The sequence below is a fragment of the Peromyscus eremicus genome, chromosome 1, assembly GCF_949786415.1.
Source record: "Peromyscus eremicus chromosome 1, PerEre_H2_v1, whole genome shotgun sequence".
NCBI lineage: Eukaryota > Metazoa > Chordata > Mammalia > Rodentia > Cricetidae > Peromyscus > Peromyscus eremicus.
Genome location: NC_081416.1, coordinates 98,980,945 through 99,006,351, shown reverse-complemented (window position 1 = coordinate 99,006,351; position 25,407 = coordinate 98,980,945). Strand labels below are relative to the sequence as shown.

At 37.5% G+C, this 25,407-nt stretch overlaps 1 protein-coding gene across 1 annotated transcript in view; it reads left to right on the top strand.

Moving 5' to 3' along the window:
* Positions 1 to 25,407, top strand: part of Fchsd2 (FCH and double SH3 domains 2) — a 212,099-nt gene that overhangs the window by 161,614 nt on the left and 25,078 nt on the right. The window contains exons 10-13 of the mRNA XM_059270348.1: positions 5,829 to 5,924; positions 15,529 to 15,645; positions 16,931 to 17,035; positions 24,403 to 24,564. Coding sequence (XP_059126331.1) covers positions 5,829 to 5,924; positions 15,529 to 15,645; positions 16,931 to 17,035; positions 24,403 to 24,564 — 480 coding nt within the window. The remainder of the gene's footprint in view (positions 1 to 5,828; positions 5,925 to 15,528; positions 15,646 to 16,930; positions 17,036 to 24,402; positions 24,565 to 25,407) is intronic.

The window sequence follows — 25,407 nt, the reverse complement described above, 5'->3', positions numbered from 1 at the left end:
TCCACCTGCCTCTGCCTCCTGAGTGCTGGGCTTAAAAGTGTGCACCAGCAGGCCAGCTCTAACTCACTTTCTATATGCTATCATTCTTTGATAATCTTTTCATTTAAAATATTGATCTGTTAATTTTGTCTATATGCCATGCTGAATATACATACTGAATTATACACACTGAAAGAAAATAAATATTGTTTTTCCTCAGAGTCGGATAACTTAGTTTCTTTTTAGCAATAGTGAATCTCCTTTAGAAGATACAATGTTCCTGTAAATGTTACTTTCTTTCTGGAAAATGTATTATGATTATTTCCTGACTATGCATTTTAAAGTGTATACATTCTACTACCTAGATCTATGCCTTTAAAAGATCTAGCTCAATTCTTTTATTTTTTTATTTACTATTATTTATTTATTTTCAAAGAGAATGGGAACTGGCTAATGTATTTAGAAACTGTTTAGGAATCACAAGATGGAATGAGAAGGGCACACAGATTCTTTATCCTAAACACCTCCTAATGCAAATATTCTTGTTTCAGTGTACCTGAGCTCCTGATTCTATGTTTTAATAAAAAAAAATTTTTTTTAAAGCATTAAAATGGGGCTGGAGAGAAGGCTCAGCAGTTAAGGGCACTTGGTCTTGCAAAAGATCCAGGTTTAGATCCCAGCACCCATATGGTGGCTCCCTCCAGGTCCAAGGAATCTAACACCTTTTGACCTCCATGGGTATCAGGCATGTACTATGTTGCACATAATACATACATACAGGCAAAACACTCATCCATATAAAGTCATATAAATTAATCTTCTTTAAAAACTTAAGGAAAAGCATTTAAGATGCTAAGTTGATATCAAATATAAACATTACTAGTATGATACTTTTAACATCTTGTTCTATGTCTATCCCTACCCAGAACCCAATAAAAGATGTAAAAATAATAATGTGTAGAAAGAAGGATGGATGAATGAATGGTTACATTTTTGAAAGAAAAACAAGTAAAATAGTAATCGTAGAGTTGTGGTAATAAGTATACAAGTGTTCATTGTGAAAAACTTTTTAGACTATTTATTGATTAATGCATTTATTTTTGAGACAGGGTCTCACTATGTAACCCTGACTGGCCTGGGACTTACTGTGTAGACCAGGCTGTCCTTGAACTCACAGAGATCCACCTGCTTCTGCTTCTGAAGTGCTGGGATTAAATGTGAGCCCCACCCCACCTGGCCAATTCTTTTTATTTTAATGTATATGTTTGAAATCATAAGGGAATATTGGAGGAAAATGTCTATAGAAGCTTGTTGATTTTGTTGCTTCTACATAGCAATGGTTTTTGACTACTGAAAAAATTATTTAGTAGTCAATTCAGGATTTCTCAATTTTCTTTCTCATTTTTGATTTTGTTTGTTTTTTAGTATGTTTTAGCAGCTCTCATTTTCTTATATAGTTGTCCATTTATCATATCTGGTGGCACATGTCTTTCTTTTAAGAGCTTGTCTGTCTTTGTGGCCATCTCCCTTGTTATTTGTTTGCACTTCATTTATTTTTGTGATACCAATCAGTTTTGTTAATTTTGCCAGAAATATGTTTTGTTCTGTTTTTCAGTGTTCGATTTCATCAATTCTTACCTTTCTCCAAAGTATTTCTTTCTATATTCCTTACTTTGTGTTCTTGCTATTTCTTGAAAAGCTTGTTTTCCTTATTTTTAATTACCTAAACACATACACACACACACACACACACACACACACACACACACACACACACACTACTACACTCTGTAATATGAAGGAGTGAAGGGCTTTTATTCTTCTTTCTACTCCATATGTTATTTAGAAGTGACTTTTGCATTTAGTGGGAATGTGGCAGGATGATGTTTTTCACTTCCAACCAACTAGAGACTATAATCTATTTTTATTCTAATTTTGTTAGAATAAAATTATTTGGCATAATTTTTTGAAACTTCTCTTTCAAAGGAAATGTTAAATTGGATACACTATTTTTAGTTTATAAAACATGTAGGCATGAAAACCAGCTAATACTATACATGTATTTGATTTTCCAGGCATTCTTAGTTTCTCTTACATTGTTTTATGGAAAGAAAGATAGATTGAGCCTGAGAGTGTGTTTCTCTCTCTGTCCTTCCTCTCTCTCTCTCTCTCTCTCTCTCTCTCTCTCTCTCTCTCTCTCTCTCTCTCTTACACATGCACACACACACATACACACACAGTACTTCCATTACTGTAGTGTTATTCTACTATAACTTATTATCTCTTTATCTTATTATTTTTATTGAAAATATGTTAAAAATTTATGAAATACTTTGGAGACAAAGAGGTAAGCTTTTCTTTTCTGCCTTCACTCATATGAGTCTCTCTCTCTCTCTCTGGGGGTGAGATATAAATGAGATGCTCTTATGTCAAGACTGAAAGTAGTAGGAATAAAAATTCAGTATGAATGATGTAGCTTGGAGATGTGCCCTGTTGTTGCAAGCGAGAAGTGTTCACACCTACAAGTTTTATACCATGTGCTCTTCTGTTACAAAGAGTTCGTTATGCTGCTCTGGTTATGGTTCAGAAAGCAACCCAGAGATTTCCAACCAAATGGAAAGTCTGAAAATCTAGACTTTTTTATTTTACACTGTTACTACTTTGTTAGGGTAAAAATCTGTTTTTCCTGCTTGCTTACAACATAACATAGTCCCAAAGATGTTGTAAGGGTAATTCATGCAGACACTACATACAATAAATGTTAAAGTGCTCTCTATAGCTTTCATCCTGTAAATGGAAACAGCTGGTCCTAGGAGCTTCTATTAAATTTTAATTATTTATGAAGCTTGCTCTTCTCCTTAATGTTTTATGAAATGCTTTGTATATGTAACTGAAGCAGATGTTGCCATAGATATTTTCTCTAAGATAGTAGCTCTAAAAGCAACTCTATTGTCCTGTATAGTATGTTCCTATGTGCTTGCTTTCTGCCTGCAAAGGATACCTCTGCCAATTAGTAATGTAGCTCTTGAACAGTTCATAACTTGAAAATTTTATCCTATTTTTTGGGAAACTGTCCATTGTTATGTAATACCTTAAAAACTCACCAGAAAAATTGAATTTAATAAAATAAAGAACAAAATTATTATCATTACAGTAGATATGAAAGCTGGCCATGTTGGCACATGCTTTTTATCCCAGCACTTGAGAGTGAGAGCCAAGCAGGATTTCTGTGAGTTTGAGGACAACCTGGTCTACATAGTGAGTTCCAGGACAGCCAGGGATACATAGAGAACCCCTGTCTCAAAAAACAAAACAAAAGAGCATGCCGTAAGCCAACAGCTAATACCGTTCTCAGTTGTGAAGTGCTCAATGTTTCCCAAGATCAAGAACTGCTTTCATGGCCAGGCTGAACTGCTGCACTGAAAGTTCTAACTTAAACAGTTAGGTTAGAAAAAACAGAATCAAAATTACTGCTGGTTGGAAATGGTATGATTCTCTATGTATCAATAGAACAAATGTAAAAACTACTAAAAAAGTAACCCAGATTTTAAAAAAAAGCAATTCTGTAAAGTTACTCTAGAAACAAGATAAAAGCATAATAACCAGTTGTGTGTCTTATCAATGAATGATCTGAAAATAAAATTAAAAATCAATTCCAACTACAGTAGTATCCAAACGATAAAATACCTGGGAATAAATTTAGCCGAAGACTTACATACTGAAAATTACAAAATATTGCAAAAGAGGATCTAAATTAATATAAATGATAAATGTTCATAGATTGGAAGGTTTCATAGTGCTGCCTTTATAGTATTACCCAAAGATTTATTACAGTCCCTATCAAAACTCCAGTAGCCATTTTTGTTTATAGAAGTGGAAAAGACAATCCTGAAGTTTATATGGAACTGTGAGGAAACCCTAACTAGCTGGAATAATATTAAAAAGGAAAAGCAAAATTGAACTACTCACAATTCCAGCTTACAAAGCTTACTATAAAGTCACAGAAATCAAGACAGTATGGTGTGGACTGTAGGAGAGACATAAGTGGCCAGTGAAATAAAGTTTTAGTCTTGAAATAAACCTACACTTATATAGGTACCCTGACTGTTTAGTTGAAAAGGCTATGATCTTCAGAGAAGGCACTGAGGCAAGTGCATAAGCATATGCAAAAGAGCAGAGTTGTACCTCTGCCCAGTTTTTATTGCTCTAATGTACAGCAATTAAAAGTTGAGTAAAGTGCAAGCAGTGAAGCCAAGTAGAACTCAGCTTGTGTTCAGCTGAGTTCTGCTTACTCCTAGCTTTTCTCAAGGTATATCATGCAGTGGGTTGGTTTTCAGACTTAAGAGACCTATGAACCATATACACATAATGAAAATACAACTTTTTAAAAAACAAGAAAATGAACTGGGAGAAACCAAAAGGACTATGTGCTTTCAATTCCTTTCCCCTCTCCCCTCTCCCCCCAACCCCAATAAGATTTGTATAGTAGCTGTCTTCTTGTCATCTTAAAATAATGCATGTTATTTATCTGGTCTCCTAATCTGGACTAGTTTCTAAACTAGTACTTTCCAAATCCCCACCCCCACCCCCGGGAGCTGAGGACCAAATCCAGGGCCTTGCACTTGCTAGACAAGCGCTGTACCACTGAACTAAATCCCCAACCCCAAAAGATTTTTGTTTGTTTGTTTTTGTTTTTCAAGACAGAGTTTTCTCTGTGTAGCTTTGCGCCTTTCCTGGAACTCACTCTGTAGTCCAGGCTGGCCTTGAACTTGCAGAGATCCGCCTGCCTCTGCCTCCCGAGTGCTGGGATTAAAGGCGTACGCCACCACCACCCGGCCCAAATTTATATTCTTGAGAAAACCAGACATACAAGAACTTAGTTAAAAGATAAGTAAGATGTGTAACATTTTTCTTTCTTTTCTACCACATTGTGTTGGAAAATTTCTTACTTGTTTAGAATATAACAAAGAGCTAGATAGATAACCCAGTGGTTAGGAGCAAGTAGTGATCTTGGACCTGAGTTCCTGGCACCCACCTCAGGCTGCCTGTAACTCTAGCTCTAGGGTATCTGACTCCTTCCAGACTCCATGAGCACCTGCATCCACAGATACACAAACCCATACACAGACATGTGTATACACATAATTAAAATAAATTGTTGTTTCTTTCTTTTTTTTTTTTTTTTTTTTTTTTGGTTTTTTGAGACAGGGTTTCTCTGTGTAGTTTTGCGCCTTTCTTGGAACTCACTTGTTAGTCCAGGCTGGCCTCGAACTCACAGAGATTGGCCTGGCTTTGCCTCCAGAGTGCTGGGATTAAAGGCGTGCGCCACCACCGCCCGGCTTGTTGTTTGTTTCAAAGAAACACCAGGCATGGTGATGCATGACTTTAATCCCAGCACTTGGAAGACAGAGACAGGTCAATCTCTCATGAGGTCCAGGTCAGTCTAGTCTACATAGTATATCCAGGCCAGCCAAAGCTCCATAGTAAGACTATGTCAAAAATAATAAGTAAATAAGAAAATAGCAGAATAAATCTTAAGCTTTAAACATTTTATTTAATTTATCATTTTTTGATGTGTGTGTGTGTGTGTGTGTATGCACATACGAGCATGTGGAGATATGCTACAGCACACTTGTAAAGGTCAGAGGACAACTTTGTGGGATTGGTTCTGTCTTTTCACCTTTACGTGGGTTCTGGCGATTGAACTCAGGCCATCAGTCTTGTGCAGCAAAGCACTCTTTCCCTGATATGCCATCTGGACAGCCTGTAAACTTTAGACTAAATTTAGAATATAATTACTGGACATTTTAACCTTACTTAAGACTCACAGATTCCTGTTTTGTCTTTAGGTGGTACGGGACTATAACCTTCAGCTGTTTCTACAAGAGAATGCTGTATTTCACAAGCCTCAGCCCTTCCAGTTCCAGCCTTGTGACAGTGATACTGTAAGGGAATTCCACATCTTCATTTCACTCGTTTGTGCTTGAATAAGCAGCAGAAGCTGAGTGTGTCTCATTAATTTTAACAACTGTGAGGGCACAGAGAAACCACAACAGTTCTTTCTTAGTACAGCTAGCACATCCAGTGTCTTTGTACTGTAGGTTGAGTTAGAGAAGTTACAGAAAATCTGAAAACAATCATAAAATAAAAATTATTCAATGGATTTTTTCCAGTATAAATTATGTTTTCTGCCCATATTTCATACTATATATCCTTCTTCATATTATATCCTTCAAACCAACCAGTGGCTAAATTTTAACCAGAATAGAATTAACAAATGGAATGATAACTATGTACATGAAAATATTTTCATTGGCTTTATACAAATTATAGGATTTTGATAATTCCCTTTATATTTTAAATTGTTAAAAGTATTAATGTTAAGCCCCAATGGGAAGGTTTTTTTTTTCTTTTTCCTTTTTTTTTTTTTTTTTTTTTTTTTGGTCTGAGACAGGATTTTACTGTGTAGTTTTGGTGCCTGTCCTGGATCTCCCTCTGTAGCCCAGGCTGGCCTGGAATTCACAGAGATCTGCCTGGCTCTGCCTCCCAAGTGCTGAGATTAAAGGTGTGTGCCACCACCACCCGGCGGGAAGTTTTTAAATGGCAGACATTAATCATTTTTTCCAAGTTTATGAGAAATGTTTACAATTATTTGAAGTTTGGAAAGAGACAAAATATCAATTTGACCATAAAAATATAAAATTTAATAGTATAGAATGATAAGATAGTCTGAGCATTTCTAGCACATTCTCCTAAAGTAGGCAAGCTAACATAGAAGGCAAAGTATATTTTTGTAAGTCTTTTGATAAATTCAGAGTCAGTAGCGGGGGAGCTTATAGTATAGTTATGAGTTTAATAGATATATGCTTGATTTTTCTTCACCCTCCCCACAAAATAGTCTCAGCTTTGTAGTACTAGCTGGCCTCAAATTCACAGAAATCTTGCCTCTGCCTCCCAAGTGCTGGAATTACAGTGTCAGCCACCATATCCAGTGTTTTGTTTTCTTACATTCTAAATAGCCTTGTGTCGGAGGAAATCCTTATTCTTTTCTATATAATAATCTTTATTTGTTATAGTAATACCTCCCTTTTTAATTTTATTGTTTTAATTTTTGGCAGTGTTGGGGATGAAACCTAAGGCCTTGTGAGTGCTAGGCAGGTGCTCTGTTGCTGAGCTACCTCCCCAGTTCTTCCCTTTACAAGCATTCAACTTCTACTTAATGACTCAGTGACATTTTCTTAGAGTTTGACTTCTTTGAAGCCTGGAATGAATAAGTAGAACATTAGAAGATACAGGATATAATTCTGTGTGGTAACTCATCCCTATAATTCCAGCAGCAGGGAGGCTGATGTAGGAGAAGGCTAGCATGGGCTACAAAATGAGATGTTGCTTTTAAAAGAAAAAGAAGATGAGGAGTATGAACAAGTTTCTCAAGTTTGATAAGCTTAAAATTTTTGACCAATTTGAGATTATTTCTTTGCCCATTTGCCACAGAATAGTAGTAACTCTTACCTCACTTTTCCAGAGCTTAACTATAGCCCTAATACCACTCTTTGTTTCTAGACACTGTGCTAATGTTCTTAGCTGTTATGTCCCTGTTTACCTTAAAATTCTAACTCTCTGCTGTTTTCTGTCCTTGTGCACTCTTTACTGGGCAGAGTTTAAAAGCCGCCCAACTGGTGGATATTGAGCTCTCCCCTGTCAGTGCTCTGAGAATGACCATAGCTGAGGTATATGGGGGTGTGGGCAAGGGTGGAAGGGTGGAATGTGTGGGCTTGCATGTCATTGAAGGGCGGGACCTGATGTTGGCATACAAGTCATATATATGTCGAGGGGGCCTTAAATGAATCAGCCATGGCTACCAGTTTTTACCTTATACATTAGGAAGGCTTTTTTTTTTTTTTTTTACTATTTGTAATCAAGAAAGTGAGGTGCTCATTCTTCATCTTACCTGAATCACCTTTAGTTTCCTCAATACAGGGGCATTGAACTAATCCTACCTTTATTAAAAGAAAAATGGAGCCTAAAAGTAAAGAAACTTGACCAAAGTGTTACCATGGATGAATGGCACATAACTGTTAGGATGGCAGTATTAATGTTCTTCGTGCTATACATTTTGTCTTCTGAAAAGGAATGGTCAGTGCTTTTGGAACAATTTTTTTTATAATGGAAGAAGATAAATGTGAATTTACAAAAATCATTCCAGATTGTTAACTATAAAATATTTTGTGTGTAATTTTTATGTGTCTTAAGTTTTTTAAAGCCTCCGTGCATGTCTGTTCTTTGTGTGAGCCTAGTGCCTGCAGAAGCCCAAAGAGGGTGCTGAGTCCCCTGTGTCCAGAGTTACAGATGGCTGTGAGCACTGTGCAAGGGCTGGGAATTGAGCTCAGGTCCTCTGTAAGAGCAGCCAGCAGCCTAATTTTAGCTCTTGTATGTAATTTTTTTCTACTCAGAAAAAATAAACACCTGGGGGCTGGAGAGATGGCTCAGCAATTAAGGGCACTGACTACTTTTCCAGAGGATCTGAGTTCAATTCCCAGCACTCACATGGAAGCTCACAACTGTCTGTAACTCCAGTTCCAGGAAATCTAACACCCCCACAGACATACATGCAGGCAAAACACCAATGTACATAAAGTAAAAAGTAAATTTATTGCCAGGTGGTGGTGGTGCTCATCTTTAATCCTAGCACTAAGGAGGCAGAGGCAGGTGGATCTCTGTGAGTTCAAGGCCAATCTGGTCTACAAAGGGAGTTCCAGGACAGCCAGAGCTACACAGAGAAACTGTCTCAAAAAAAATACATAAATATATACATACATACATACCATCCCCAATATTTTTTCTTCTCCATATAGTCTACTATTCTTCACGAGGATGGGGCTACTGTTTAACTGCTTCCTTTTAGAGTTGGTAGCGCTAAACCTACCATGGAGTGAAGAGTGTAAGTCAGAGCTGTTAACTCACTCATCTTGTGAGGTGAACTTTGGCCATGCAGGAAGGACTAATTGCCTCTGTCCTCATTCATATTTCTAAAAACATTCTTGTTCACATCTTGTTTTGAAGCATATGTAATTTCAGCAAACACTGAATCCCTACTGCATATGGAAGTCACTTGGTTATATGGTAATCTACAGACCATGGACTAGATGAGCTCACTAACATATACACAGATAAGATTAAGGCATTAACTGCATGTAGTGGCATTTTCTTGGTGTCCAGTGACTGATATAATCAGTAAATCCTGATGTGGTAAGATTTTTTAAAACAGGTTTATTGAGGCATACTTATATAATTTACTCAGTTCAGTATATTCAATAACTTTTGTATGTTTACCAAATTATGTAAGCATCATTATAAATAAGTTCTAGAACGTTTACATGATCATTAGAAGGACCCCCCCCCCCCCCCATCCAGGCAACTTATACTTTCTGTCTCTGTAATTTTCCTTTTCTGGGCATGTCACTAAATTAAATCATGCAGTATGTGTAGTCTGTGGTATCTTGTTTCTTTCATTTAACATGTCTTTCAGATTTATCCATGTTGTTGAATGTATTTGTTTTTTTTTAATTTCTGATTAATATTGCATTGCATGAATATTCCATATTTTGTTTATCTGTTAATTATTTGGTGGACATTTAAGTTGCTTGCACCTTGACTCTTACCAGGCTGGGAAGAAATCAATAAAGTACTTTTCTTGTAAGCAGTTCAATACCCAGAACCCACTTTTTTAAAACAAAACAAAACAAAACAAAACAAAACAAAAAAACAACAGACTTGTTGTTTTGCTTAACAGTCCACAGACAATTGGTTGTCTGATGCCAAATGGTCAGCTCTGAAAACACACATAGTAAGTAACAGACTGAGCAGGTAATATTTAGGTGTGTATATATGTATAAACGTATACATATGTGCATGCAATAACAATGAAAGAAGAGAGCATGAGTTTGAGAGCAAGTAGGAATGGGGATATGGGAAGGTTTGAAGGGAGGAAAGGGAAGGGAGAAATGTTGTAATTATAATTTAAAAAAAAAAAAAAGAATCACAGTACTATGGCTAGTAAAGACAGGTAACTCTACGTAGCTTGCTGACCAACCATCCTAGCCTTGTTGGTCAGCTTCAAGCTAGTGAGAGACTATAGCTCAAAACAAGGTGGGCTGGGCAGCCATGATGCACGCCTTTAATCCTAGCACTCAAGAGGAAGAGGCAGGTGGATCTCTGAGTTCAAGACCAACCTGGTCTGCAGAGCAAGTTCCAGGACAGCCAGGGCTACACACAGAGAAACCCTGTCTCAAAAAAAAAAAAAAAAAAGGTGGACAACACCTAAGAAATAACAGTCAAGGTTGTCCTCTGGACTGCATGGTGCAAGTGCATGTGCGTATGTGCACACACAGACAGTCACAGAAAGGCAATGGGGGAGATAATGCTATTATAAACACTTATTTATATTAATGTGTCTTCATTTCGCTAGGGTTGCTCGGTCATGGTAAATTATGTTTAAATTATTTTTAGGAAACTGCTAAACTATTTGCCAAAGTAACCGCATCATTTTTTGTTTCCACCAGCTTTGTATGCGGGTTCTTATTTCTCCATATCATAACAAATATTTGTTATTGTCCGTCTATTTTTGTTGTTTATTTCACAGGCCTGGAGGTCAAACCAAAGGTTTTATGCATACTAGGCAAGCACTCTGCTGCTGAGCTGCATACCAGCCTATCTCTGATTTCAGCCATCCTTGCGGTTAGGAAATAGTATTTTATGGTAGTTTTGGTTTGTATTTACTTGATGACTAGCTGTTAAATGTTTTCATGAGCTTACTAGACCATTATAGATCTACTTTGGTAAAATAATCTATTTCAATCTTTTATCCATTTTTACATTTTATGTTGCTTTTATGTTATATTTCTTGTTATAAAAGTCTTTGTTTTAATTAAGTGTTTTTAAATGTTTATTAATATAGAAGTCAAAGGACACGTTATGAGAGTTAATTCTCTCCTTCTTCTGTGTGGGTCTCAGGGATTAAACTCAGGTCATCAGATTTAATGGCACGTGCCTTTACCCACTGAGCCATCTCACAGGCTCTTGTTATGGATTAAATCTTGATGATGAGCTAAAATTTATCCTGCAGGGATCAAGAAACAACATAGCAGAAATTGGAAAATAACAAAAATTATTGGATGGTATTTTTGAACATTTAGTTCATGCTGGACATTTTTCTAACTATATGACTTATTATTAATTCATTTCATCTTTATGACAACTCTATTTTAGATGCAATTTTGAATCCTTTGCTTTAAAGTTGAGGATGTTTGTTCAAAGTCACTCAGCAAGTACTATAGCTGAAAAGTTTGAAAGAGAATGATCTAGTCATAAAATGACAAGTACCCTGTGGTGATGAGAGAGAATTTGAGAAATACCATGTTGTAACCTAGGCTTTTGTTGGGAGTTTTATAGATAATTATTACTATAGGTGGAGAACTATAGATTGTATTTAGATATGACAGTAATATAAGATACATTGCAGAGGCAGGATAGAATAATTGTTCCTTAGTTTTATTTTTAATTTTGTAATTCGAATTAAGGATTTTGAGCTATTAACATTTAATCCAGGTGTAGATTAAATATATTTAGAATTATTTTGATTTCCAGCTTTACTGCTATGATAAAATAGAACTCTTTTGAATAATTCCATATCCTTTGTAAAATAAAAAAAAAACCAACACTTTTTTTTTCTGGTGAGATAGCATATTTGTAGAACCCCCGCACTTGGGAAGTTGAGATAGGATTGTGAGTTTGAGTTCAGCCTTGGCTACCCAGGGAAACCCTGTCTCAAAACATAAAAAAACAAAAAGAGAACTTTTGGGAGACCTAGAGAGATGGCACAGCAATTAAAACACTTGCTGCTCTTGCAGAGGTTCAGTTCCAAGGACCCATGGCTGATAATCAACGGTGACTCCAGTTCCAGAGAATCCAGTGCCTTCTTCTGGCCTCTGTGAGCACTACATACATGTGGTGCACAGGCATATATGCAAGCAAACACCCATACACAGAAAATAAAAATATATCTTTGTTAAAAAGAGAACCTTTTGACATATATAATCCATTTCAAATTGCACCATACATATGCACTCCTCCATAAATCCAAAATATCTACTCAAAACATATCATTGCAGTGTTATTATTAAGGCTTAGAGTTAACTGTTCCTTCTTTTTTTTTCCTAAAGATTATTTCTGTTTATGTATACTGCCCATGGGAGTATGTGTGTGTAGGTACCCAAGGAGACTAGAAGAGAATGTTGGATTCCCTTAATCAGGATTTGAAGGCAGTTGTCAGCTTCTCCATGTGTATGTTGGGAATGGAACTCTGTTCTTCTGGAAGGCAGCCATATTTTTAACTACCTGGACATCTTTCTAGCCACTGAACCTTGTTATTTGGCATATCTTTTATATCATACTGATGAAACTTGTTTCAAGTTAATATATTATGACATATTTTAGAGTACTGTAGTGAAAGGAACTTACCAAACTGAATTTTATGTACTTTGTGTTCATGTTTGTGGCTATTGTGTGTGTTTTCTAGTACACCTGTGCATGCATTTACATGTGTGCATGTGACTGATTTGAACTCAGATCCTAATGCTTATAGGGCAAGCACTTTGCCCACTGAGCTATCTCCCCAGCCACTAAAATGGACTTCTATAGCCATATTTATTGTTATTCATTACTACCGTCAACTGAGGAATTGTAGTGTTAATTACATGTGATTACGAACGGCACCAGCCAATGTCAAGTTGTTTAGTGTAGTAACTTATTAGCTTATTCATAGTCAATTCTGAAAGAAGACTTTGTGTATATTTCCCTATAGTTTTTTATTCTAAAGTAGTCTTTATATCCTCATGTTATCATTTCTTAGATGATACCTATAAGTCAAAAGCCCTTCTAAAGTTAGATGGGTTCACACAAACCAATAATCCCAAACCACGGAAGACAGAGGCAGGAGGATCACCATAAGTTAAAGACTGGCCTAATCTACATAACAAGTTTCAAGTCAGCCAGGTCTACATAGTGAGACCCTGTTTTGATAGATAAATAAAAAAGAAAAACATCCTAAAGTGTGTAAAGTATACCTTTCTTTGCTGAAGTTAGTTTTTAATGTATAATTATTTGGGAGGATATGAAATGTGTACTAATACACACACACACATACACACACACACACACACACACACACACACACACACACACCAATCAAGCCTAGTCTCTGAAGAATTGACAGGTACACGACTCAGTCATGTGAGTTGTTGGGCATTAGATATTCATAGAGCAGTTGTACAGCAGAGACATAATAGATTTGTTTCCAAAACCAGCCGTTTGATTTCTATATATTTAACTTTGCTGACTCAGCTTTCTTGTACCTGAAATGACTACCTTACTAGGTATGAAAAGAAGCAATGTGACTTGGTGTCTGGCACATAGTAATAAATACTGGCTATCTTTTTTTGTTGTTGTTTTCACATAAAAGGAGTCTAGTTTTCCTTTTTTGTTTTAAGTTTTGTTCCTAATTGCCATAAGAAATACCAGACTATCAAAGGTAGAAGAGATGACAAGGATGATGAAATCCTGAGGTACTCACCTTCTTTATGGGACTGATAACTATCAATTCCTTGAGACTTCTTTTACTCTGTTCCAAAAAGTAGATCTCACTGCCCTGTTCTTTAGCATTTCTATAAGCCTAAAAGGTGTGTGGAATAAGTAATAGTCAACCCAAGCAAGATGACTCCTCCCTATATTTTACTTAGCTTCTGGGGATCAAGAATAGTTCAAGAATAGCCTGGGCAACAACAGGAGACCTGTTTCTGACAGCTAACAGTGTGTGTGTTCTGAACCCCAGGATTTTCGATTTCCAACCCTACGTACATCTCAATGTGTCTTCCTCCCATTACCAGAACTAGTAATGACTGTCCTTCAGAATGTTGCTACACATCTTTGAAAAAGCACAGGTCAACATCCATAAAACATAGATAACTATGATGTATACAGGCAGAAAAAATGAGGACTGTTTCTCCCTCCAATTTCCTGACAGAAAAGAGAAGAGTCTTTCATCTGTATTTTCCTTGAACTATGAATAACAAGATTTTAGGATATAATAGTAGCAAAACTCTGACATTAAATTTCTGTTGTATCATATTTTACTATAATTCTAGCCAGTATTTCTGATATTTATTTTCATTTTCCACAGGTTAAGTAAATACCCACTTACTTTAGGATTTTTGCACATTTAAATTTTACTTATGCATCTATTTAAAAATTGGTAAAAATTACCTTAATCTGTGGAGCCAGAGAGATGGCCCAGCAGTTAATCAATTCCCAGCACTCACACAGTACCTCATAGCCAGCCACCTGTAACTCCTATTCCAGGGGATCTGATACTTTCTTCTGGCCGCCACACAGATCAGACACACAATTCAAACAGACAGACATTTAAGGCAAAACATTCATACAATAAAAGTAAATAAATATACAAAATTTTAAAATAAGTAAATAAATTTTTTTTAAAAATAAGAGCTTTGATAATTTTCTGATAACGGCCCTAATGTATATAAAAGGCAAATATATTGTTGGGGAAATGTACCTGAAATTTTTAAAATTTATCTTTATGTGTGTGTATCTGTGTATGGAGATATATATATATATATATATATATATATATATATATATATACACACACACACACACACACACACACACACATCCATATCTGTGCACATGAGTGTAGGTGCTGAAGAGTCCAGAAAGAAGAGTGTTGAGTACTGTGGAGCTGGAGTTACAGGCAGTTGTGAGCCACCAATGTGGGTGCTGGAAACCAAACTCCAGACCTCCTCAAGAGCAGTTTGTACTCTTAACTACTGTGCCTTCTCTCCAGCACTACCTGAGGATTATTTTTGTTTGTTTTGTTTTGTTGTTTGAGATGGGTTTCTCTGTGTGGCCCTGGCTGTCCTGCAACTTGCTCTGTAGACCAAACTGGCCTTGAAGTCAGATCCACCTGCCTCTGCCTCCTAAGTGCTGGGATTAAAGGCATACTGCACCACTGCCCAGATGAGAATTCTTAACATGAGGGATGGCTCTTTCCTCTGGTGGAAATTTTGTTGCATTTAGCAGTTTCTCATAAGTGAGGAAGATAGTCATAAGAGAATTTGTGGGAAGTCCTCCTGTTAAGTAAATAGATACCATCCTCTTAGGTATATGAGGGCACAGTGTCCCAACAATGAAAGGCTGACTTTCAGAGGACAGGTGTTTCTGGAATTTTCAGTGTTGCTAATCAAGTGTTTAAAGAGGAAGGAGTTCATCCCTAGTAGCCTCCAAAGCTACTAATCTCTGTGTAGCTGCCTCACATTGACTTTCTGTCACATGAGACCTTGCTTCCCACAGTAGTAGGGCATGCCTTATATTTTCAGTGCTGATTGAAGAAAGACCCTCTGGTTCAACTACGGATTGGTAGGAGTTGCAGTAGAGATAACAGTGCTTCTCTCTCTGTTCTCTCTTGTGTTGCAGAGTCGACAATTAGAATCAGAAACTGGTACCACAGAGGAACACAGTCTAAATAAGGAGGCTCGGAAATGGGCCACACGTGTGGCACGTGAGCACAAAAATATTGTTCATCAGCAGCGGGTAAGTATGGTAGAGCACCCTGACTGTGTGCAGCTGAAATCAGATTTTAGCTAGATTTAAGGGGTTGAATTTTATTTTCATTTGTGCACCTGCTTATTAAGTGTGCAAGGTAGTTGGTTTGATCACCAATACAGCAAAACTGAACAAACAGCATGTACAAATTCCACTGTTATGTTTTCATCTCAAGTAAATACTCCAGTGCATTCAAGGAGTCGTTACTCAGGTTCTTTGTAGTTCTCTTTGCAGTGTTGAGAAGTTTGAAAATCCTAGCAGCAGTGCTCTAAGTGTAAGTGTTTACCATTACACTGTTGGGCATGTGCTTTAAGGAGAGTGAGGTCAGTCTCTGCAACCATGACAAAGTTTGGTACAAGTGTTGAGGAAATGATGTATCATTTTTTTTCTCCCTACAAACAAGATTTCTTAAATATAGTTTGGAAAAATACGAATTTATGGGGTAGTAGTGTCTTGGTGTAGAGAATATGTGATGGATTTGTTACGTAAGAATGAGAACTTTGTGTTATTTTACATTGTTTTGTAAGAATACTGTATCATCAGGCAGGTGTGGCAATGCAATCCTGTAATCCTAGAACTAGAGAGAAAGAAGCTGGAAGATCAGAACTCCAGGCTAGCCACCTAGAAAATTTGAGAATAATGTGAACTTCTTAAGACCCTGTTTTAACAACACAAATACACTACATCTATCAATTTTTTTTAAAAAAAAAATCAAAGCTACTCTGTCCCCCCTAGGGTTGTAGACTACTTTATCCAGCATGTCCACATTGTCAACTATACTCACATGTGAGTTACTTCATCACCATCTGTTAGCAGATGAGCTGTCACAATGTCACAGTGCTAGTGTTCAAGTAACCCCAAATTTCACTTAATTGTGGCCTTATCATGCAAGCCATACTGAGGAGGCACCAGCTTATGATCCATGGAAGGGCAGGTCAACTCTGGTGCCATGTGCAGTACTGTAGATCACATTGGAAACCATAGTAAATACAAGGTTCCATACTGCTGTGGTTTAGGGTACCCACTGACGTCTTGAAATGTGTTGTTTTTGAGATCCAGATGCGTTGTTATTGCATGATTTTGTAAGTTGTTTCTATCAGGGGAAGCTAAGACAGGGACTCTGTTTTACAACGTTCAGTTTATAAATTAGTTAAATAAAAAGTAAAGGTTTAAAAATGAGTCATGGCTTTAGCCACTGAACCCTTTGGAATTACCTAAATGCTCAAGGAAAGAACACAAGAACAAAAACCGTCATCTTTACTTTCTTTGATAGGTTCTAAATGATCTGGAATGTCATGGAGTTGCTCTATCAGAACAAAGTCGAGCAGAGCTGGAACAGAAAATAGATGAAGCTAGAGAAAATATCCGTAAAGCAGAGGTAAGGACAGCTGCCTGTTATAGCATGTCACTCAGTTCTAGGCACGGTGTTACAGTTTAACATGCACCTTTGAAACTGAGTTTCTACATGGGAATTTTAAGTTGAAGACAACGAACCATCTGTGTCCACAGAGTCATAAGACCTTTTTAGGGTTGTATAGCTATGAAACCTCTCCTACCCCCCCCCCAAAAAAAGTTCCCATTATGTTACTCTTCTGTAGAAGGAGGAAGTTGAAATGAGAAGCAATGAATTAGTAGTTTACATAGGGTAAACTTGGGCAGTTGGATAAGATTAGAGTCAAGGTAGCAGTAAGAAAATATGGTTATGGAAAGGAGATAAACTGATTGGAGTCAATTCATTGAGAACTTGTGCACACATGTTGAAAACAAATGAAGCAAGAATAAAAAGAAAAGAAAAGTGTAGCATGAATCTTAAAAGTTCTTATTAATAAAATCAAAACTGAGCCAGGTAATGGGGTGAACACTGGGAGGTCAGAGAGACAGAACAAGCCACAGCTAACCTCACCTGGCCAACTTCTCAGCTGGTGTTGTTTCCTCAGACTGGATGCCTCTGAGTCCTCATCCAGAATGGGTCTCAGCTGAACTGTTTCTCGAAAGCCTGAAGCTTAACCAGCTAAAAGCTTAACCAGGCAAATGCTTCCTAACCAGCCAAATGCTTCTAGTTTCTGGTCCTCACACCTTATAAACCTTTCTGCTTTCTACCACCACTCCTTGGGATTAAAGGCTGTTTTCTGGCCGGGTGGTGGTGGTGGCGCACGCCTTTAATCCCAGCACTCGGGAAGCAGAGGCAGGCGGATCTCTGTGAGTTCGAGGCCAGCCTGGGCTACCAAGTGAGTTCCAGGAAAGGCGCAAAGCTACACAGAGAAACCCTGTCTTGAAAAACCAAAAAAAAAAAAAAAAAAGGCTGTTTTCTGGGATTAAAGGCGTGAGTCACCATGCCTGGCTGTTTCCAATGCAGCCTTGAACTCACAGAGATCCAGAGGGATTTCTGTCTCTGGAATGCTAGGATTAAAGGTGTGTGCTAACATTTTCTAGCCTAAGTATCTTGTGGCTTTTCTATTCTCTGACCCCAGATAAGTTTATTAAGGTACACAATATTTTGGGGGAACATAATACCACCACAGAAAAGAAAAGAAAAGAACCAGATTATGTTCTTGTTAAGGAGGCATAAGTGAAGGCTATTGAACAGGGTGGGCACACAGAACCAGAGGAGCTCTGTCAGCACAGAGGTGGAACTTAGTGGAGTAGTAGCCAGTAAGTGGTATATGATGAGTCACAGGGAGAGAAGCAGCACAGATGTATGTCACGCAGACCCACCAGGCCAGATCTGAACCAAAGGATGAGATAGGAAGGAAGCACACCTGAGTTTGAGATTAGGAAATGTTTTCTTTCTGGTGGCCAAGCATATACCCTATGGAATATCTTATAGCACTGTAAGTAGAGAAAAGATTCTAGGTGAGGGCTGGCTCAGTCAAGTGCTTGCCATGCAAGCCTGAGAACCTGAGCTCGATCCCTAGCACCCATCTAATACCAGCACTGGGGAGGTGGAGACAAGTAGATCCATGAGCTTCTAGGTTCAGTGAGAGGTCTTTTCTTTCTTTTTTTTTTTGGGCGGGGGGGAGGTTTCCAGACAGGGTTTCTCTATGTAGTTTTGGTGCCTGTTCTGGATCTCGCTCTGTAGACCAGGCTGGCCTTGAACTCACAGAGATACGCCTGGCTCTGCCTCCCAAGTGCTGGGATTAAAGGCATGCACTACCATTGCCCAACCAAGAGGCCTTTTTAAGAAAATAATGGTAATAATGCGTTATGTGTGTTGTGGTGCTTGCCTTTAACCCAGTACTCAGGAGGCAGAGGGAGGCAGATATCTTTGAATTCAAGGCCAGCCTGGTCTTCATACTTAGTTCCAGACCAGCTAGGACTACAGAGTGAAACCTTGCCTCAAAATAATAAGAATAACAACAACAATAATAATGTGGAGCTAAATCAAGGAAGATACCCAAGTGACCTCTGGCCTCCATGTGTATACCCCATATAACGAATGCACACACACATGAACACATACATACATAATGTAACACACAGATTCTGAAACAACATCTTTAGGGCATCTGAATAAGGAATTCTTGTACTAGTTGAGGGTTCATCTAAACTAGTGACTTTTTTTATATTCTTTTAAAAGTTTTAAGAAAATGGTTCAGTAGTTGGGTGATGGAGAGGTAGTGTAAGTAAGCACAGGGAATGTAAGCATTTTTTGAGCACTGTCCCATGGAGGTGCTCTGAGTCAGAACAGACATGCCATTTGTTCTTGTACCCTCCTCTATGTTATTCCTGGCACAGTCTGAACCTCAGGCTTCCATAGAGAGGAGAGCAATGTGTGCAATGAATAGCCTTTTTCCTCTCTAAACCCAGGGTCCCAAGGAAACCTCTACAAGGTGTTGGCCAAATACTGTTGGCAGGCAGTTGCTGAGCGGTAAACACTGGCTTGTGGTGAAAGAGTTGTCCTTGTTCCTATCCACACTGGATGAAAACTATTAGTGAAACAGGAATGACTATTTTAAGACAAGTCTCAAAACTTTTCTGAAGGGATGTCTTTATATTTTCCATTTCCAGACTCCACCATGGTGTCACTGTCTAGTAGCTTAACTCCACCAAGCTGCTCCACTTCACCCTGAGTATAGCAGTAATAGGTCACACAGTCTTCATTTAGATTGAGTGACCTACTATCCCTTTCAGTATGCCAAACTCGCTATTTGTTAGTTTAAAACTAAAAATATGAAGTGAGAGTTTTACAACAGAATGTCTTACCTCTCCTGACACAGGCAGTTAAATCTATAATCTCAAAGATAATTTTCTTACTAAAAATGTAGAACCATGATATCACAGCCATTATCTTAGTTTTAAATATCTGTGAAATTGTCTTCAAATGAGCTCTCACTTAGTTTCTACTTATTGGATAGTCAAAAATAGCCATGCTAAAATTAGTTAGCAGATGTGAGGACATATTTTATTAGGGCAACAATTGAAAGATTGTCCTATTGAAGTTTTTGGATAGACTAGATCACTGAACTCTTCAAAGAAACTGACTAATCAATCCGCTGTTTTTCCTTTTCCTAACTCATATTGTTATTTGCATTGTTTTATTGTTGTTTATTATAAATACTTTTCCAGAAGAGAAAAACACTGATTAAAATTTTATCATATTCTTCATGTTTTCTTTGTAATTCCTACCAACATGATTGGTTCCCTCCCTTGTTAATCAATCTGCTTTGTCTAGTCTCTTTTCTGTGTGGTTCCATGCCATTTTTATTGCTGATTAGAATAAGAGCCATTGTATACTCTGTAATAGATGAAAGAAACTTTTTCAGTGAGAAGAAACTAAAAGTTCAAATACAGAGACTAAGGATTGTGTAGTGATTGATTAATTCTTAAGTGGCTGGTTAATTTGAGGCAAAGTCATATTGATTAATTCAGCTATTTAATGAGTGCTTCCTATGTGCCAGATGCTTATAAAAAGATTAACATCTCACAGTAAGCCATTATTACATTGTTATGATATCTACAATTCTCACAAGAATATTTACATTAGCCATGGTATTCTCATCAGCCTCTAATTAAAAATTAGAATGAACTTGGCATAGTGTTGCATGCCTTTAAGCCCAGCACTGGAGAGGCAGAGGCAAGCAGATATCTGTGAGTTACAGCCTGGTCTACAGAATTAAGTTCCAGGACAGCCAGTGCTACACCAAGAAACCTTGTCTCACAAACAACAACAACAACAATAAAAAATTAGAATGAGACAATTGTTTAAATAAAACATTAGTAATCATATTTTTATCCTGGTTTTTTTAAGTATTTGAATTTTTTGTAATGCCTTTTGTCACCCACATACACATGCACACATATAAACACACATTAATTATCTGATATACATAATTGCAAATTAATAATTGAGTGTTATAGCATTAAGATATTAAATGTAATTTCCTTTAAATATATACATTAAATATATATAATATGCAGATATTTGTAAAAGAAAATGAGAAAGGAATTAAAACATCTCACTACAAAAATGAAAACCAACTTTGGGCTGGAGAGATGTCTCAGCAGTTAAGAGTACTTCCTGCTCTTGCAGGGGACCCAGGTTGCTTCCTGCCACCCTCATGAGGGCTCACAGTCACCTATAGCTCTGATTCCAGGGAATCTGTTGCTCTCCTCTGGCCTCCAGAGGCTCCTGCATACATATGATGCATATAAGCTCACAAAGACATACACACTCTCTCTCACACACAATTATATAGTAAGTAAACCTTTAAAAATAAAAATTAAACTCAAGGCTGGAGAGATGGCTCAGAGGTTAAGAGCACTGGGTGCTCTTCCAGAGGTCCTGAGTTCAATTCCCAGCACCCATGTGGTGGCTCACACCCATCTATGAGATCTGGTGTCCTCTTCTGTCATGCAGGCATACATACAGGCAGAACACTGTATACATAATAAATTAAAAAAAATTAAACTCAAAAGAAAAAAGTATTTCAGGAAGGGAGGAATAAAAAGCTATCAGCATATACAAAACAAATAGCAAGCTGACAGAAGTAATCCTTCTGTATTATTAGTGACTTTAAATATAAGTGTATTAAATTCTCTAACTAAAAGACAAATCAGCAGAATAGATTTTTTAAAAATGATACAGGGACTAGAATCAAGAGCACTTGCTGCTGTTGCAGAAGACCTGGATTGGGTTCACAGTACCCACATGGTAGCTTACAACTCTCTGTAACTCCACATCCAAGGAATCCAGTGCCCTCTTCTGACATCCGTGAGCACTAGGCATACATATGGTGCACATACATACATACAGGCAAAACATTTATATACATAAAATTTAAATAAAATCTTTTGAAAATATGACTCAACCATATGTTGTCTATTGGAAACACACTTTAAATCTAAAGACAAAAATAGATGGAAAAAGATATTCCATGCAAATAATAACCAGAGGATGACAGTCACGAGTACTGCATAGTTGTACCCAAAACAGTTGAATTCATGGAGACAGAAAGTCTAATTGTAGTTATCAGGACTGTGGAAGAGGCATGGGAAACTGTTATTTGGTGCATAGAATTTTAGAATTTTTTAAAAAATATTTTTAAATATTTATTTATGTATATGAGTATGTTTTATCTACATGTACATCTATATACTAGAAGAAGGCATCGGCTCCCATTATAGAAAGTTGTGAGCTGCCATGTGGGTGCTAGGAGTTGAACTCAGGACCTCTGGAAGAGCAGCCAGTGCTCTAAATCACTGAGCCATCTCTCCAGCCCTTAGTTTAGTTGTATCTGATAAAAGCAATCAGGAAGTAGATGGTGTAATTGTTGTACAACAGTGTTAATATATTTAATACCCACTAAACTGTATATTTAAAATAGTATATATATATACATATATGTATGTAATAATAATGAAAAAGGTGCTGTGGCTGTTGTAATTATAATTAATGAAGAAAGATGCTGTGGCTGTTAAAGAGAGCAAGGAGGGATCTATGGGAGGAATTGGAGAAAGAAAGGTGTGGAGAGAAATGTTGTAATTATAATCTCAAAAATAGGAGAAAAATAGTTATCATAGAAAATTTTATTCTATATACCATAATAAAATATGTCTGTAATCCTTGCAGTTGGAAAAGGCATCAGGATCAGAAGTTCAAGGCCGCAAGTTTGAGGCTAGTTGGGCTATGTGAGACCCTGTATCAATCAATCAATGAATAAATCTTACTGTAAACTAGACTACTTAATGTTGAGGAAATAAAATGCACTTGTTTCTCTGCATTAGTGGTCAAATGACTTACATTTATAACTTCCATAAGAGTGTGTGTATGTGTGTGTGTGTGTGTGTGTGTGTGTGTGTGTGTGTGTATGTGTGTGAGCGCGCGCGCGCGCGCTTGCTTTTGTCATTTTATGAGTACTTGTCTATCGTTTAGGAACAAAAGCCAGAAAATAGACAATTACTCTCCATCTTGAATTTGGCGAAGAACAACTCTTTATTCTCAAGCTCTAGTGTTTCTGGCAGCTTCATCATGATTTAATTTAAAATCAAAAGGACTGTTTATTAATAGTCACCAGTGGCAGCCAAGTCAAAAACAAAGCTCTTAAAGCTTATACTGGAAAATGTTGATTTTACTAAAAATAAATATTATTAAGCATTGTTATTTAAAAGAAAATACTTTATGTAAGTGTCATTGAATGGCAGTCTTTCAAGATTAATTTCACCTAAAGTTCTAAGGAAAAGTATCTCCTTGGAAGAGCAGTATAAGTGCTTTTGTGTAGGAATTCATTCAGAGATGATTACTAAACATGTGTTAGGAGAATAGCTTTGAATGTCTGTGTCTAAAGGAGGCTCAGTTATGTCCAAAAAGTAAAGAGCTAAACAGCTAGGTGTTTAATGCCTTTCACATTATAACTAGATCTACACAGAGTGCTTTAGGAATAGAGGGAAGGGTATGATGTGCTGCCCAAGAAAGGAGAATCATTAGAACAACCTTCACAGAGGGATGTTTTAACTGACCCTCAGAAGATAAGCAGCCATCCTAAAGCATGTAAAGGACCGGTGTCAACCAAGCAGGTGGGATTGTGATGTACTGGAGGAGTGTGTAATGATGTGAACCATAGGAGGCCATGGGAAGACAGAAACGAGTAGTTCAGAGTGCAGAGTCCAGAGTTGCAGCTGGAGAGATGGCTCAGTGGCTGAGAGTACTTACTTTGCTTGCAGAGGACCCAGGTTCAATCTCAGCACCCACATGTTATCTCACAACCATCTGTATCTAGTTCAGGGGATCCAATGCTTTCTTCTAACTTCTTCAGGCTCCTGCACTCATGTGGTGTATATACATATTATACTAAGTAAATAAATGTGTTTTGTTTTCTTTTAAGAATAAAACATAGTCCTAGTCCAAAGTCATAGCATTTTAAAACAAGGGATAACATGATTAGAGTTTGTTTAGAAGACTACTGAAGATGCTGGATTTCAAAATGTTCTAAGCCCTATTCTTGGAGCATTCTCATCTCTTCCTAGTCATGTTCTGTTTTATGTGTCGTCAGTTCTGTGGTCTTGCAGTGCAGAGTGCAGCAGGTGTGACTGAGTGATAGAGCACATGCATCACATGCACAAGGAGAAGGCCCAAATTCCTATTGTTGTGTTCATGTTCTCTCTCCGTTCTGTAGGTGAAAAATTAGTATACAACAGTTGCTGGTAAATATCAAGTTGTTAATAAGTTGGAAATAATTTAATCAGTGTGAAGGGAAATTGCTTTGATCTTCAACCTTATTTGTTTCATGGGTTTTTTTTTTTTTTAAGATAATTAAATTGAAAGCTGAAGCCCGGCTAGAGCTACTAAAGCAGATTGGGGTTTCTGTGGACACGTGGCTGAAGAGCGCCATGAACCAAGTGATGGAGGAACTAGAAAATGAGCGGTGGGCTCGCCCTCCAGCCGTGACGAGCAATGGCACTCTACATTCGGTATGGTTTCTTTTCTTGGATTTCATGGACTGGCTGTTATTTGCTCTATAGCCAAACTTGGTGAAAATTTAAAATAAAAATAGTGGGAGATTGTTTCTGTCACTTCATTTAAACTTAATATAGGAAAAAGAAGAGGGAGAAGAAAACAAGTGTGTTAGTGTTTTGTTTTTTAATACAGTAAAGAATACTTTGCCAACAATTGGGCTATTGGTGTCTGAACACCAAACCCATTATTCCATTTATAAGGTAAATAGCATTTTAACTGAAAGTAGTAGAAGAGAAAACCTAGTGTTTCTGAAATTCTCAGAGGTCTAGTGATATGACGTGAACATTTGGAGAGCTGTAAAATGTCTTTTTAAAATGTAGGGTCAGAGGTAGAGAAACGTGTCAGTAAAGTACTTATCATGCAAGTATGGGGATGTGAGTTCAAGCTCCAGAACTTGTGTAACATAGCCACACTTGGTGTCACATGTTTGTGATTCCTGTGCCAGGAAGATAGAGACTGACAGATCCTGGGGCTCTCTGGCCAGCCAGTGGAGCTAGCCTAATGGTAAGTTCCTAGCAACAAGAGACCCGGTCTCAAAAAACATGGTGGGTGGTGCCTAAGAAATAATATCCAGGGCTGACCTCTGGCCTCCACATGCACGTGAATACTAATGTACACTCACACATAAAACACATACAAGGCTCTGGCCGGAGAGGTGACTCAGAGGTTGAGAGCACTGACTGTGTTTCCAGAGGACCCAGGTTCAATTTCTAGCACCCACATTAGGCAGCTCACACCTGTCTGTAACTCCAAGATCTGACATCCTCACACAGACATACATGCAGGCAAAACACCAA